We start from the raw sequence: 14,652 nt of genomic DNA, 5'->3' as shown, positions 1-14,652 counted from the left end.
AAGTGCTGATGCTGGAATTGCAGACTTCACACAGGGCAAACCACTGCGACTAAAGGCTCTAAAATGTAAAGTAAACTTTATTATCCTTGAACCACAAAATAGATTTCTTTGGTTGTACAAATTTCACTAGTTACAGTCTTGATGCGCTAATTTTCCCTCGGAGTCTCTTGGGAGAGAACAGGAGAGAATCCAGAGCCTGGCACCAGGTACCGCACAGGGAAAGGAGAGAAGAATCACAAGTTAGTCACCAAAACCCAGCCAGGATTGTTTCCAAAACTGCTGTTGTTAAAAAGCAAATGCTAAAATTAGATTTAAAAAGGAAAAGCTCAGATTGCTGATGATGGAAGCAGCTGCAGCTGCAGTGTGAGATTATCAGAGTTCCCCCTTCACAAGTCTGTAAAATCAAAACGTACAGAGTCAGTTAAAATGATCCGCTGGATTTTGGCATGAAAGGAGAGGCTCAACTAAAAAACTGCACCCAAAAAACTGCATCCAGCTCCTTCCTTCAGCAAATGTACAAGCAGGTGTGCCTGTCACTGCCCAGCCACTGTGAGGCTCAAGGTCCAACCCTGGTCTTACCGGGGAGTCAGAGAGCACCAATGGACAGGGAATGGGATTGTGCCAGCTCGGACCTTCCTCACCGTCACAGGCAGTGAAAACAAAAGAAAAGGGTTGTCTCCCCTCACCAGTGGCAGCAGAGGCTGATGGCAGAGCTGGGAGCAGCAGCTGTGACCTCCACATCTGCAGAGCTCACCTGATACAGAACCTGCTCACAGCCCTTGTTCCACATGTGGAAACCAGGACTCACCCCCCCTCATTCCTCATTTTCCTTTTTCCCTCTTGCAAACGTGCATTTCCCGTGTCCTCCGTGGAAAGGGGCCTGAGGCCAACGAGCTGGCAAAGTGGAACTGTGTAGTTATTGCAAGGCACAGGCCAGCCCCTCCTGCTCTGACGTGCTCCTGGTGCTCCATGCAGCCCCCAGCAGGCTCCCCCTGCCACCCCAGAGCCAGGGGGGCACCGAGGGCTCCCCGTGTGAGATCCTGTCACTCCCACCCTGACCCCACAACGCCACATTCTACCCCTCCCAGATCCTGAACTCTACCCACTAAGGTACCTGCTGTCACTGTCACACTCCCCTGTGCCACCGTGTCCCCCCCAAGGTCCTGCTCCCACTGCTGGCACACCCCTACACCCCCTACGGCTGCGGCTCCGCCCGTTGCTGCCCCAGGGCCACAGGAGACAGACAGACAGACCCCTCCTCCTCTGTGTGCTCTGCAGTGCCACACGTGTGTGACAGGGGGACAGGGGCCCTGCCCCAGGACAGTGTCCCACCAGCACAGAGGCAGGTGGCAGAGCTGGCTCTGTTTCCCTTGAGCACAGAGTGCCAGTGGCAGAGGGAGGCACTTTGCTGGAATTCTGGTGGTTTGTTTTGTTTTCTTTTTCCTTCTTTTTGCCTCCAAGCTCCCCATTCCCAAGCACTCCCAAAGGGAAGTGAGGTGACACAGTGCAGGAGGTGGGAGGAGATGCTTTTTGGCAAAAGACTGGAAATTAAATAGGAGTGAAGGCAGGGTGTGCCTTCCTCCCGATTCCCACCAGAGAAGCTCCTTTTAACCACTACAAAACCCAAGTTGAGGCAGTAACAGCTGGAGCCCAACACACTCTCACACTCCTACATTCTCCCTGTCCTACCCTTCCCCACACACAATATTTACAGGCTAACAAGCTGCCCACTGTCCTGGCCCCCCTTCCTCTCCATCTGCCAGCAGTCAGTCCAGTGTTGTCCCAGTTTTGGGAAGTGCCCCAGCGCACTGTCGGGTGAGAAACGAGGGCGGTTCACAGCTCAGAGGAGTCCCCGGAGCCCGCGGGAAGCTCGGGTCCCATCCAGAGTCTGCAGGCAGGGGGGCAGCCTGGGGCTGTCCCTGGAGCACAGGAAGCTCGGAAGGGCTGTGCCAGGCCAGTGCATTGCCCAGGTGTCCGGGTCACCTATGTGGGGACAGCGGTCTCCAGGCTGCGCCGGCTGTGCCGCAGCTTGCGCCGGCTGCTGTACAGGGCCATGTCCTCCAGGGCTGAGGGAGCTGCTGCCGATGGATCCCGAGGGCCCAGCGCGTCCTCTTCCTCTGGCTGCCCGTCCTGCTCCCGGGGAACTGCAACAGGAGACGTCCAGATGTGAGGACACGGCCCTGGGTTCAGCTGGGCAGGACACTGAGGAGCAATCCTCCCCTCTGAGGGGTGCCCAGAGCTGGGGCTTGCAGCAGCGTGGTGCAATGGAAGGTGTCCCTGCCCAGGGCTGGGACTGGCTCATCTGAAAGTCCCTTCCTGGCCAAACCACTCCATGATTCTGGCAGCACAGTTGATGCAGATGTCAAGGCTGCCATCATTGTGTAGCAAAGAACCTTAGAGCTCATCTCACTGCACCCCTTGCACAGGCAGGGACACCTCCCACTACATCAGGCTGCTCCAAGCCCTGTCCAACCTGGCCCTGGACACTTTCAGGGAGTGTTCCAGGGCATTCCCAGGCTTTGGTACAGCACTGGGCTCAGTCACTCCCAGTAGCCCCATGCCCAGAACCTCGTGGTGACCTGCACTCATGGTGAGCTGGGAAGGAAGTGCCATGTGTGAGGAGACACCTGCCTGAAGCACCCCATACTCACTGAACATGACTGGACATCCAAGTGTCCTGAAATGTTCCTGCCCTCCAGAACAGGGGGCTGAGGGGTCCCTCTGCCAGGGAGGAGCAGCTTTGGGCACAGACTGGCCCAGCTTTAACCTCAGAGCCAGGGTGGGACAGCTCCATACCCCGAGTGCTGGGATGGGGGGACCCAGACCCTGGGAAGGACAGGGGCAGTGAGGGGAGGGTCACTGCTGGACACAGGGAGCTGTGCCTGGGAGGCCTCAGGAGCTGAGCAGAGCTCACAGGTCAGGACTGCAGGGACACTCCTGGCCAGGCAGACTGAGGGGATGAGATCTCCACACACAGATGGGAGCAGCCTCACACTCCCAAGCCTTGGGGTGAATCCAACCACCCCAGAACCTGCTGGAAGGACAACCCAGGAGGGCACAGGCTTGGAGTGCAAATGGGCTCCTGGATGTCTCTCTAAAGCCCTGGGATGCAGCAGAGACCCTCAGACACAGAAATCCATCTCAGTTCTGTGCCAGTTTAGTGCCAGCTGAAGGGCTCAGCTGGGCTGTGCCCTGTGTCCCCCCCTCTGCCCCACACTGGCTCTGGCAGTGGGAAGCAATTCCCCCTCGTCCTGTCACTCCATGCCCAGGCCCAAAGTCCCTCTCCAGCTCTCCTGGAGCCCCTTCAGGCTCCCCAGAGCCTTCCCTTCTGGAGGCTGAACACTCCCAGCCCTTGGAAGAACGCTGGGGTTTGGAAGGAGGTGTCTGATCCTCAGACAAGGCACACAGGTACAAAAGCAACACATGGAGATGAAATTCCAGCCTGTGGGGGAGGAAATCCCATGGCTCAGAGAGGAGTCAGTCCTCTGAGACCCCCCAGGCCAAAGGAGCCCCCAAACATGCAGGTTTAGTGATCCCCACACAGCACACAGCTTCAAAAAACATTTGGACTGTACCCTGGGAAAAGCTTACTGGAAACAAGTTTGGTGAGCAAATAAGGAAAAGGGCAGGAAGGACCTGCTCAGGACCCAGCAGCAATTCTGGAAGGAACCACTTTGTGCATTTCTTTCCTGGCACTCCCAGTGGCTCCATCAGAGCCCAGATCAGCCAGAGCCTTGTGCTGACCCAGAAACTTCATTCTGACACTGCTGGGTGATGTTCAAGCTCAAAAAAAGGGAAAAAATCCTGACTGCATAGAAGAACTGCACCCTCCTTGAATGGTTCTGCAGGCACTGGCAGAGGTTTCTGTACACACTGAACTTCCCAGCAATGGAATGGGAAAAGATGGGAGAGCACAGGTCAGACTGCCTCTGCTCCTGCACAAACTGCAGGCAGTCCTGGTCCCAATGAAATAAAAAAGCTCCAGATGAGAGTGGGAATTATTCCCACAAAGAGGAACCAGGATTTGCCAGCCTGGAAAGGAGGGAACTGCTGCTGCATTGGCTGGTGTGACTGGCACAGCCCCTCACTGCATCCCAGAGGACACAAGGAAACAAAGTCAATAAAAATAAGTAAGTAAATAAATGAATTGTGGAACTTGATGTCACAACACTCCATGGAAGATTTAAAAAATCTGGACAGTTTTACAGAGGCTCATCCTCCTGATGCAGACACAACACCTGGTTCAAGACATGCCTACACAACAGGTGAGCCCAGAAAAATGAGAATATTCATCTCTGCAAGCTCATTTTCCCTTTTTCTTGTGGTCTTACCCTAAGAACCACCTTCCAGCCAAAGAGGACCAGGTGCATCCTGAACCACTACAGGCCTCACTTACAGATTCCCATCTGAGAGAAATCAGGAAATACTGGAGGAAAGCACAGGCATTGCCACTGGTGTGAACCCAGACATTCCAGTTTTGTGAAATGTTGGCACTTTGGTGGGAAAGAACCTGAGACATGCAAGTGTGGAGAAGAAAAGGATGGATGCAAGTGTTGGTGATGTGGCTGAAAAGGTGGACAGGGATAAATTAAAGGCACCAGAGGGCAGAGCCCACGTTTGGCCCCTGTGAGGGAGTGCAAGCTGCAGAGTTCATCACCCAGCAGCAATCAGGCCAGGGCAGGATGGGGAGTCCCTGCTCCTGTGGGAGCTGCTGCAAACACCAGAGAGCCCAGGGGGGCAAAGACCACGGGACAAAAGCAGCTTCTGCCATCCATAAACAGGGTTCCAGTAACTGCAGCAGCACACAGGGATCAGGGGAAGTTCTGGAGCCTGGGGGTGCAGGATTGGGAAGCAGAAGTCTGCAGGTGATGTGGAAAAGTTACTCCAGAACACGAGCACACTGCTTGGCTCCAGCCCAAAAATGCTGCTCTGCAGGTCAGTAACTCCACAGCCCCGTGGAAACCTGGGAATAAAGGCTTTTAAATCCATTTAAGAGATGATGACCATCAAGTCAGAGCAGAGGATGGAAGGAACTGTTTCTGCAGGGACCAGAGGACAAGGCTGTGCTGGGAGGAGCGAGGTGCCAACACCTCCCTGCAGTTGGATTTTCTGAGTTCCTGATACAATGGTTTGTGCTAGCACAGAGTTTAAGAACTGCTGTGAGTCAGGAAGCCATGATTCCACGATCCAGGACAATTCTGATGGTGCTGGCTGGAATGCTGCACTGCTGGGAGAGTGAGATGGGGTGGGGGCTCTAAAGAAGCCGGGAGAGCTCAGGATGATGTGGGAAAAGCTGTTGCTGCTTTTTTGTGCCTCACACATCACAGGTGATTTAAACATTACCTAAGGACCCAGGCTGGGTCTCTGGATGAGCTCCACACTCTTTTCTTTCTGGCTTTCATCCCGTTTGAGGGCCCAGCAGAGCCCTGAGAGGCAGCAGGGAATGCCCTGAGCTGCAGCTGGTATTTCCCAGACCTTCCCTGACCTCTCAGTTCCCTGCTCTGACTGAACAAAGAGCCTCAAGAGAACAACCCAGAGCTCAGAGGGCGAGTCTGAGGGATGGAGAACAGACACTGCTCTCAGGAATGTGAGTTTTTGTTGAGTCCTGCAGCAGAACCTCCTGGACACAGCTCAGCCATGGGTCAGCTGCCTGTACTGAATTTGTCAAGGGAAAAGGAACTGGTTTTGTAGTTTTGTTTGTTTTTTTTTTTTTAAATAAAGGGTGAAACATGCAAAATGGGTAAAGCAAACCAGCACCATCAGAGGCAGCAGGAGTGCTCCTGCAGAGCAGGCTCTGCCCAGCCCCGTGGTGCTGCTGCAGCCCCTGGAACCAGCTGGGTGACAGCTGGGGACAGGCAGACACAGCCTGCAGACCCAGCTGCAGACCTTCCCTCCTGCTGGCTGAGATGGCCATGCCACAGATCCTGAGTGGCTCCACCTGCTCCAGGATGGTTCCTGATCCAGCAGAAGGGGCACAGAGAGCCCCTGAACGATGGACATCATGCACCTCAGCAGTGACACAGGCCAAAACCTCCCTGCCACATCCCACTGCCACCCTGCTCCAGGACACAAAACTGGAGAAAACCAGGCATGCTTGTAACACACCACACTGGAAAAATCAGTTATCAGTTAGTCATTGGAGCACAATGCAAACATCCTACCCAAAATGAACGTGGTGAGCGCCGAGTTTTCATTCTAGAACAGACAAAACGTGACACTGCTTCAAGCACCAGAAGCTGCAGTCCCCAGGGGGGCTCCACCAGCCAAGGGAACCCTCCAGAACCACAGCAGGGAGCCAGAGGCACAGCCAGGACTCCTTGGGGCTTACCTGAGCTATTCCTGTCATCCACGTGTCTGAGGTCATCAGCTGCATCAGGGGACTGGAAGAGAAGAGCAGATGTGGTCACTGAGACCTGCAACCCCTGTGCCCAGAAATTCCCCACCTGCACAGAGCCCTCACAGAATTCACAGAATTTACAGAATTCCCTGCACTGCCACAGCAGGGACACGGCCACAGAGGCTCCAGCATGAATCCCTGAGTCCAGCACCCCCTGCCTGCCCTGGAGGAGGAGAGGCAGGAACACAAGAGGCACAAAGTGTGAAGAGTGAAGGAAAAGGCTTTAACCTGAAAGAGGGGAGGTTCATGTTGGACATGAGAGAGAAATCCTTCCCTGTGAGTGCTGTGGCTGCCCCTGGATGTGTCCCAGGCCAGGCTGGACACTGGGGCTGGGACACCTGGGACAGGGGAAGGTGTCCCTGCCATGGCAGGGGTGGGATGGGATGAGCTTTAAGGTCCCTCCAAACCCAAAGCATTCCAGGATTCTGGGATTCTGTTCTGCTGAGAGGCCCACAGACACCTCCTTTGAGGCTCCCTGAGCTGTGTGAAGAGCCAGGGCTGCACCTGGGGAAATCTGGGTGGTCTGGAGCTGCCATCAGAACAGAACCTGGCCTGGAACAGAACCTGGAGAGGGCACATCCCAAAGGAAGGCACTCCAAGAAAAGGATGAATGCCTTCCAGGAGCAGAGCAACACCCCAAGGGACAGGTGTCAGTGAAGAACAGACACCAAACACAGTAAAACTGCCTGAGAAGCCCCAGACTGCAGCTCTGCCACACCAGCCTGTCTCTGGAATGACACAGCCTGGGATTTTGTGGCCCCAGTGAGGCAGGCTCTCCATGCACAGGTCTCTGCTTCATGGTCTGTATCCAGAGCTAAAAACCCACCTGAAGCCATTCAGACACAGGGTGCCTGCTCAATTCTGCTGGCACAAACACCATCAGTGATGAGCCAGGCAGTCACAGCTCCCAGCCACAGGAGATTGGTTCCAGAGGGCCCCAGAGCAGAGCCAGGGGTCAGGATCACTCCAGAGCTGGCATTCCATGACAGAGCAGATTAAAACAGGCCATTTTAGAAGGAGCAGCAGCTCACCAGGGCATTCACTCCCAGGACCAGGTGTTCACAGCAGAACTACAGCCTGAGAAGCTCAGCTGCTCCTCGGGCAGGACACCAGACACATCCCAGCTGGAAACCACATCTGCTCCAACTGGCATTTGCCAGCCATCATTTCTCTTTTCCTTCCCTTTTAGTTCTCATCCTTCACTTAAAAATATTTCAGGAGCCATTCTGGTGAAGATGCAGATGTTTTATATCTGCAAAGCTTTTGCCATTATTTTTACAACCATCTGGACCTTTTTCCTAAATCCACTTTGGTGAAGCCTCCAGTAACCCCTCAGTTTTCAGCAAGACTGGTGTCACTGCCCCTGCACAGGCAGAGGGGTTCCCAAATCCCTCAGCCTCAGCTCTTCCACCAAACCAAGCCCTGCAGGTGGCTCAGCATGCAGTTTATACCTGGATTTCATAAACAGGTTTGGAGGAAGGAATAGCAGCAAATTCCCGGTAGTCAAACTTCTTTTCAGACACTGACTAGAAGGGACAGCAGGAGGGAAGAAACAGAAAAGAGAGAGTGAGGGGACAGGAACGGATGGAGGAGCAGCAGCAAGCTGAGCAGTGTGAGATCACAGAGATCACAGCAGCAGCAGAGGGACATCCTGAGGGAGAGGCAGCAGTGCCTGGACAGAGCCTGGAACACGGGGCATCCCTGGGACACAGCCCTGGGAGCTCCTCTGCTGCCAGGACAGGGGTGTGAGCCACAGAGAAACTCCATGTGCTCCAGGGAAATCCCAATGCACACCAAGTCAGGCAGGAAACCTGTTCTGGGGGGAAATTCATGGCAAGATTTCTGATAGCTGGGGCAGAATTTGAGTCCAGAGCTGCACATGGTGTGACCTGGCAGGACAAGGTCCTGGTCTGTCTCACCAATCCTTACAGCTCTGTGCAACAATGTCCCATGGCATTAACTCAGGCTTAGGAAAAGGAAAATGCTGATTGCCTTGAAGGTCTGTTTTGTGCTGTGGAGGAAATACAGGGCCAAAGTCCCTGAAGTGAAGTGGAAGGCTTTCTGAACCTCAGGAAAGGCTTTCTGAACAAGGAGGGGAAGAAGCATGGTAGGGATGAGAAAGCAGGGAACAGAAAGCAGATGTCACACGAAGGGAGGCGCCTTTAAGCAGGAATTTGGCCAAGCTCCATGCACTGACCCCTCCCCATCCCCTGCACCCTGCAGCCAGGCCTGGCTCAAGGACTGAGTGGGGACCCAGGGCTCCCAGGCACAGCTGAGGAACCAGGGAATCCCAGGATTGAGGGAAGGTGAAAAAGGCAAGCAGAGAGTATCGTACCAGCCTTCCTGGGGAAGTGACGTTCCTGGGGCTGCAGTCTGCAAGAGGAGACAGAAAAGCACAGTTAGGGACAGCCTGGCTGAGTGACAGTGACACTCACAGCTCCTTCCTCAGCAGCATTTCAGTGTGAGGACACCTCCTGCCCTCCCAGCAAACCCCTCCTTGGTGCTTTTGCACAAAACCAGGATGTTGTGTCCCCGCCCTCCTTCCCTGGAGCCTGACCTCCAGCTCAGGTGCTATCACAGGTGAGCCCCCAGGGCCCTCCAAGCAGGCTGCAGGAGGGAACTGCCTCCCACAGCTGTGGCTGTGAGCAGGAGAGGCTGCAGGAGCCCTGCTGGAGCCCTGCTGGCTCCCTGCAGCAGCAGCAGCAGCTGTCCTGTACCTTCCAGCGGCGTTGGGGACGGCGTCGGGGCGGGCGAGGGGGACTCTGCCAGCTGCTCCAGGGTGCTGCGCTTCCTCCCCTCCTTGGACTTGGCAATGACCATCTGGGCCTTCAGAGCATCCTGTTCCAGTGATTTCATCCTGCTCGGCAAGGGGTGGGGAGAAGAAGCCGTCAGTGAGTGCCCTGAGAGGGGACAGGTGCCACCTGTGTGCAGGGCAGTGCCAGGGCTCTCACAGGTGGCTGCAGCAGAGCCCCCGAGGGTCCCCAGGCAGGCAGGACAGCTGGGCTGCTGCCATCCCCAAACACTCGTGTCACCACGTGTGCCCAACAGCCTCAAGCTATGGATCAACACCCTGACAAGCTGTGGGCAGTCCTGGAGTGACCAACAGTGACAGGACAGTGACCCCAGCTGGGGACAGAGCTGCAAGGATCACACTCGAGCAGGACCAGTCCTCGGGGGCTTTACTCTCCTCTGTGCTCAGGGTTGCACCTGCACCCTCCTCGGCCACCAGGAGCTCATGGGAGGCCAGACTGGACGGGACCCTGAGCAGCCTGGTCTGCTGGAGGTGTCCCTGCCCACGGTGGGGGAACAAGATGATCCTTAAGGCACCTTCCAACCCCACTCTGGGACTCTGTGAAGCAGCTGTGGAAAAGTGGGAGCAGCCCTCAGAGGCTGTGCCTCTCTCCCCATCAGACAGCCCCAGCGTCCCCCCTTGTCCTCAGGGACCACTCCCCAGTCCTCCTGCCCCAGCTGGGGCACGGGGACACAGACAGGAGCATGCAGCCGTGGGGACGGGGCGGTGCACACCTGGATTGGCCTCCTGACCCGGGCATTCTCGAGGCGTGGCTCTGCACTGGGCTAGCCCTGGCCCCGGGAGCAGGAGCCCACTGCCGGGACTGGTACAGCTTCCTGGCCAGATCCTGCTCGTACTGTTTAATACTGTCTTCAAGAGCTGAGGATCTGAGGAGGAGCAGCAGGAGAAGGAAGAGGAGAAGGAGGAGGAGGAAGAGATGATGGTGATGAACATTGCAGCAGACAAGAACAGGAAAAGAAAGAAACAGACACAGGAACATACCCTGAAGAGAGGAAGCACAGGTCTGACACGGGGCAGCCTTGGCTACACTGGGCCCCAGAGCTGATCCTGCCCAACCCTGGCCACTGCTGAGGCAGCAGGAACCCCTGGGAGCAATCTGGGATCGTGCCTGGGAACATCAGAGCCTCCACAGCCTTCCCCATGGGCTGGGAGGGGACCAGGAACTGCAGCCCCAGGGCTGATCCTGTGCTCCATGCACCTGGGGGACACTGATCCTGTGCTCCCTGCACCTCCTGGGACAGGGACACTGATCCTGTGTTCCAGGCACCTTGGGGACACTGATCCTGTGCTCCCTGCACCTCCTGGGACAGGGACACTGCTCCTGTGCTCCCTGCACCTGGGGGACCACGGGGAAGGGAACACAAGCACCTGACACACAGTTTGTGTGCTGGGACATTTGTAACTGAGGGTGAGTGTTTCCCAAAGCAGTGTGTGAGGGAGGAAAGATGCCAAAATGCTCGAGGGTCTGGCTGGGCACCTGGCCCTCAGTGTGCACCAGAGCCCTGGCACTGGCACTGTGGCTGCCCCTCCCCTGGAATGTCCCAGGCCAGGCTGGACAGGGCTTGGAGCAGCCTGGGATGGTGGGAGCTGACCCTGCCTGAGCTCTAAGGTCCCGTCCCCCTCAAGCTATTCCCTGGTTCCATGAGCCCTGCCAGGGGCTGTGTGTGCCCAGAACTCTGTGTGTGTCTCCACAGAGCCCAGGGGTGCTGGGGGAAGGAGGGCATCACATCCTGCAGAGCACTGATGACACAGGGACAACAAGGGAAGCCCAAGGAGGTGCAAACTGATGGGGTCACAGTGACAGCACAGAGCAGAGAACTGGAAAGAAGCAGAAGACAGGAGATTAGAAAGGGAGGAGCGAGCCCAGGGCACGTGGAGAGAACGTGGGGCAGTGCAGAATGTCCCTGCAGCACAGGGGGGACAGGGCTTCTCCCTGACAGGCATTCCCTCCTCAGGAAGGCTCCTTTTGCCAGCCTCATTTTCCATGGACAAAACACACTTAGGACAGAGTGAAGGGCTGGGATGGGAGATCTCTCCTCTGCCCACACTGGAGAAACCCTGTGCTCCACACTCACCAACCCTCCCAAAGTGCCATGTGAAACTTCTACTGTGCCCTGAGCAAGTCCCAGCTGGGCAGATGAGCAGAAACACTACTGGAGCAAATCACATCATCACATCAGCTGGGAGCATCCTCTCCCCTCCCAGCACTTCCCAGATTTATCTGCTGGTTCTGGAAGAGTCCTGGGGCTGGAGCTGCAGTGGGACAGCAGCAGTGTCCCTGCACACTCTGCTTCTGGAATTCTGCATGGACAAACTCCTGTTTGTCCTTCTGACACCCATCTTCAGCAAAGCTTCTGCTACTGCATCCCTTGGTACATTGATGGCTGGGCATGGGGCAGAGCTGACAGGTGCCAGAATGATGGATGAGATGTCAGAATGATGGATGAGATGTCAGAATGATGGGTGAGAGGTGCCAGAATGATGGATGAGAGGTGTCAGAACGATGGGTGACAGGTGCCATCCCTTCCCCATCACGAGAGGAACGTCCCTGGGCAGTGAAACCCCTGTCAGTGGGAAGGGATGGCAGATGGGGCACTAGGGATCTGCATATCCAGGAGAGGCCTGGCAGAAGGTCCACAGACCAAGAAAAGTCTGTGCAGGATGTCTGGCACTGTGGTGCTCGCACAGTATCACACTGGTGGCTGCTTCTGGCACCATTCCACATGGACAGCCTTTCCTGAGACTGAGATGTGATTCCAGCCCTCTCCAAGCACCTGCAGGAACTTGGTGGTCTCTCCAACCTCGTAAGGAAGGACATGGCAGAGCAAGGCAGTCCCTAAAGAGGCTCCAAGCCAGCTGGAAGGAGCCTTTGGACAAAGACCTGGAGTGACAGCACAGGGGGAATGGCTTCCCACTGCAGAAAAAGGGCTGGAGGGGATCTTGGGAAGAAATCCTTCCCTGTGAGGGTGGGCAGGCCTGGCACAGGGGCCCAGAGCTGTGTCTGCCCATCCCTGGATGTGTTCCAGGCCAGGCTGGATGGGCTTGGAGCAGCCTGGGACACTGGAAGGGGTCTCTGCCCATGGCAGGGGGTGGCACTGGATGGGCTTGATGGTCCCTCTCACCTGAACCACCCTGAGATTCTGTGAAAAGCAGCTCAGAGAAAACTTGCTCAGAGCCCCAGAACATCAGCCCAGCTCTCACTGAGGATCTCTTTGCAGTTCTCCATTCTCAGACCCTCCCCAGGAGCAACAGCCCCATCACCATCCATGCCAAGCACAAACACTGGAATTGCTCACAGTGATCCCTCCAGTCTTATCTAAAGCCCTGTTCCTCTCCAAGCCTCATCCAAACCCCAGAGGAGACAGCTCAGACTGTCCTTTGAAAGTGTCCTACAGGAACATCAGAAGAAAAACTATCCATAGGAGCAGGAGGGAATTCTATGACACAGTAAATGTCTGGACTAGCTTCAAGTATTAAGTTTTGCATGATGAAGTTTTCTTCCTTCCAGAACAATCTCATTGCTGATGGAACAGCTCATGTGGGTAAGGATGGGAATGGCCTGATCCTGCCAGTGTCTTGGCTGCAGCACAACTTCCAGCCCAGCACCACTGGAAATACAAAATCCCATTTCTCATTTGGACGTGTGACCTTGCAGCTTCGGTGACACATTTGGCACGGGTTAGGAATAAGGTGGGAATGGTGCACTGAGGGAAGGGCCACGCCCAGCAGGGCACACAGCTGGGCTGTGCTCACTGCAGCTCTCCCTGCTCCCCTGGGCTGACAGGCTCAGCCAGGCCACCAGTGAACAGCTCCTACAGCCTCCCTCACACCTGGGTCTGCTCACCCCTGCTTTTATTCCATTTATACCCCACACACAGGAGCTCCCCTGCCCTGCCCCGGGGCGCAGGGGCTCTGGCTCACCGTGCTGCCCTCCACATGGCTCGTTTCTCTGCCTCCAGTGCCCGGCGCTCTGCTGGGGACAGCTCCTTGTCCTTGTCCTGGGCGCTGAGCAGCTCCGGGCTCTGCACGCGCAGCCGCTCCTGCTGCCGCCGCTCGGCCTTGGCCGTGCGCACCGGGGCGCCGGGGTCCAGGGGGGAGAGCCTGGGGGGACACGAGAGGGACAGGGTCACCTGTCTGCTGAGCAGGGACAGGAGAGGGACAGGGTCACTGTCTGCAGAGCAGGGACAGGAGAGGGACAGGGTCACCTGTCTGCTGAGCTCACCTGTCTGCAGAGCAGGGACAGGGCCAGGGTCACCTGTCTGCAGAGCAGGGACAGGAGAGGGACAGGGTCACTGTCTGCAGAGCAGGGACAGGGAGAGGGACAGGGTCACTGTCTGCAGAGCAGGGACAGGAGAGGGACAGGGTCACTGTCTGCAGAGCTCACCTGTCTGCAGTGCCCTCACCTGTCTGCAGAGCTCTCACCTGTCTGCAGAGCTCACCTGCATCACTGCAGTATCATCTCACCTGTCTGCAGAGCTCACCTGTCTGCAGAGCTCACCTGCATCACTGCAGTGTCATTTCACCTGTCTGCAGTGCCCTCACCTGTCTGCTGAGATCCCCTGTCTGCAGAGCAGGGACAGGACAGGGCCAGGGTCACCTGTCTGCAGAGCTCACCTGTCTGCAGTGCTGGCTCACCTGTCTGCAGCACTCTCACCTGTCTGCAGTGCTCACCTGCATCACTGCAGTGTCATTTCACCTGTCTGCAGTACCCTCACCTGTCTGCAGTGCCCTCACCTGTCTGTACAGCTCACCTGTCTGCAGTGCTCACCTGCATCACTGCAGTGTCATTTCACCTGTCTGCAGTGCCCTCACTTGTCTGGAGAGCTCATCTGCCTGCAGTGCCCTCACCTGTCTGCAGAGGAGGGACAGGGAGAGGGCCAGGGTCACCTGTCTGCACAGCTCACTCACCTGTCTGCTGAGCTCACCTGTCTGCAGAGCAGGGACAGGGAGAGGGCCAGGGTCACCTGTCTGCAGAGCAGGGACAGGGAGAGGGCCAGGGTCACCTGTCTGCAGAGCAGGGACAGGAGAGGGACAGGGTCACCTGTCTGCAGTGCTGGCTCACCTGTCTGCAGTGCCCTCACCTGTCTGCAGAGCCCTCACCTGTCTGTACAGCTCACCTGCATCACTGCAATGTCAGCTCACCTGTCTGCAGTGCCCTCACCTGTCTGTACAGCTCACCTGCATCACTGCAATGTCAGCTCACCTGTCTGCAGTGCCCTCACCTGTCTGTACAGCTCACCTGCATCACTGCAATGTCAGCTCACCTGTCTGCAGAGCCCTCACCTGCCTGCAGTGCAGCTCTCACCACTGCTCAGTGCCAGCTCTGAACACAGGCACGTTTCTCGTAAGGAATTTCTGGCTGGACGGGGCTTGGACTGTCCTGGAGCAACCCCCAAGGGCAGGGGGCTGCAATCAGACCCAAGCCATGCTGCATTCCATGAAT

General features: G+C 56.4%; 1 protein-coding gene across 15 annotated transcripts in view; it reads right to left on the bottom strand.

Annotated features, from left to right (window-relative positions):
* Positions 1-59: 59 nt before the first annotated feature.
* Positions 60-14,652, bottom strand: part of SCRIB (scribble planar cell polarity protein) — a 94,126-nt gene continuing 79,533 nt past the window's right edge. For 11 of the 15 annotated variants that reach the window (XM_033086660.1, XM_033087022.1, XM_033087038.1 and 8 more), the window contains 7 exons: positions 13,131-13,310; positions 9,923-10,075; positions 9,115-9,254; positions 8,733-8,770; positions 7,849-7,923; positions 6,329-6,380; positions 60-2,144 (listed from right to left, as the gene is read on the bottom strand). In XM_033086660.1, the coding sequence (XP_032942551.1) occupies positions 1,984-2,144; positions 6,329-6,380; positions 7,849-7,923; positions 8,733-8,770; positions 9,115-9,254; positions 9,923-10,075; positions 13,131-13,310 (799 nt within the window). In that variant the 3' untranslated portion in view covers positions 60-1,983. The remainder of the gene's footprint in view (positions 2,145-6,328; positions 6,381-7,848; positions 7,924-8,732; positions 8,771-9,114; positions 9,255-9,922; positions 10,076-13,130; positions 13,311-14,652) is intronic. The other 4 variants (XM_033051026.1, XM_033051050.1, XM_033086975.1 and 1 more) reach the window with 3 other exon arrangements.

The sequence above is a fragment of the Catharus ustulatus genome, chromosome 1 (assembly GCF_009819885.2).
Source record: "Catharus ustulatus isolate bCatUst1 chromosome 1, bCatUst1.pri.v2, whole genome shotgun sequence".
Taxonomy (NCBI): domain Eukaryota; kingdom Metazoa; phylum Chordata; class Aves; order Passeriformes; family Turdidae; genus Catharus; species Catharus ustulatus.
Note: the sequence above shows the minus strand (reverse complement) of the source record. Positions and strands in the feature narration are given on the sequence as shown.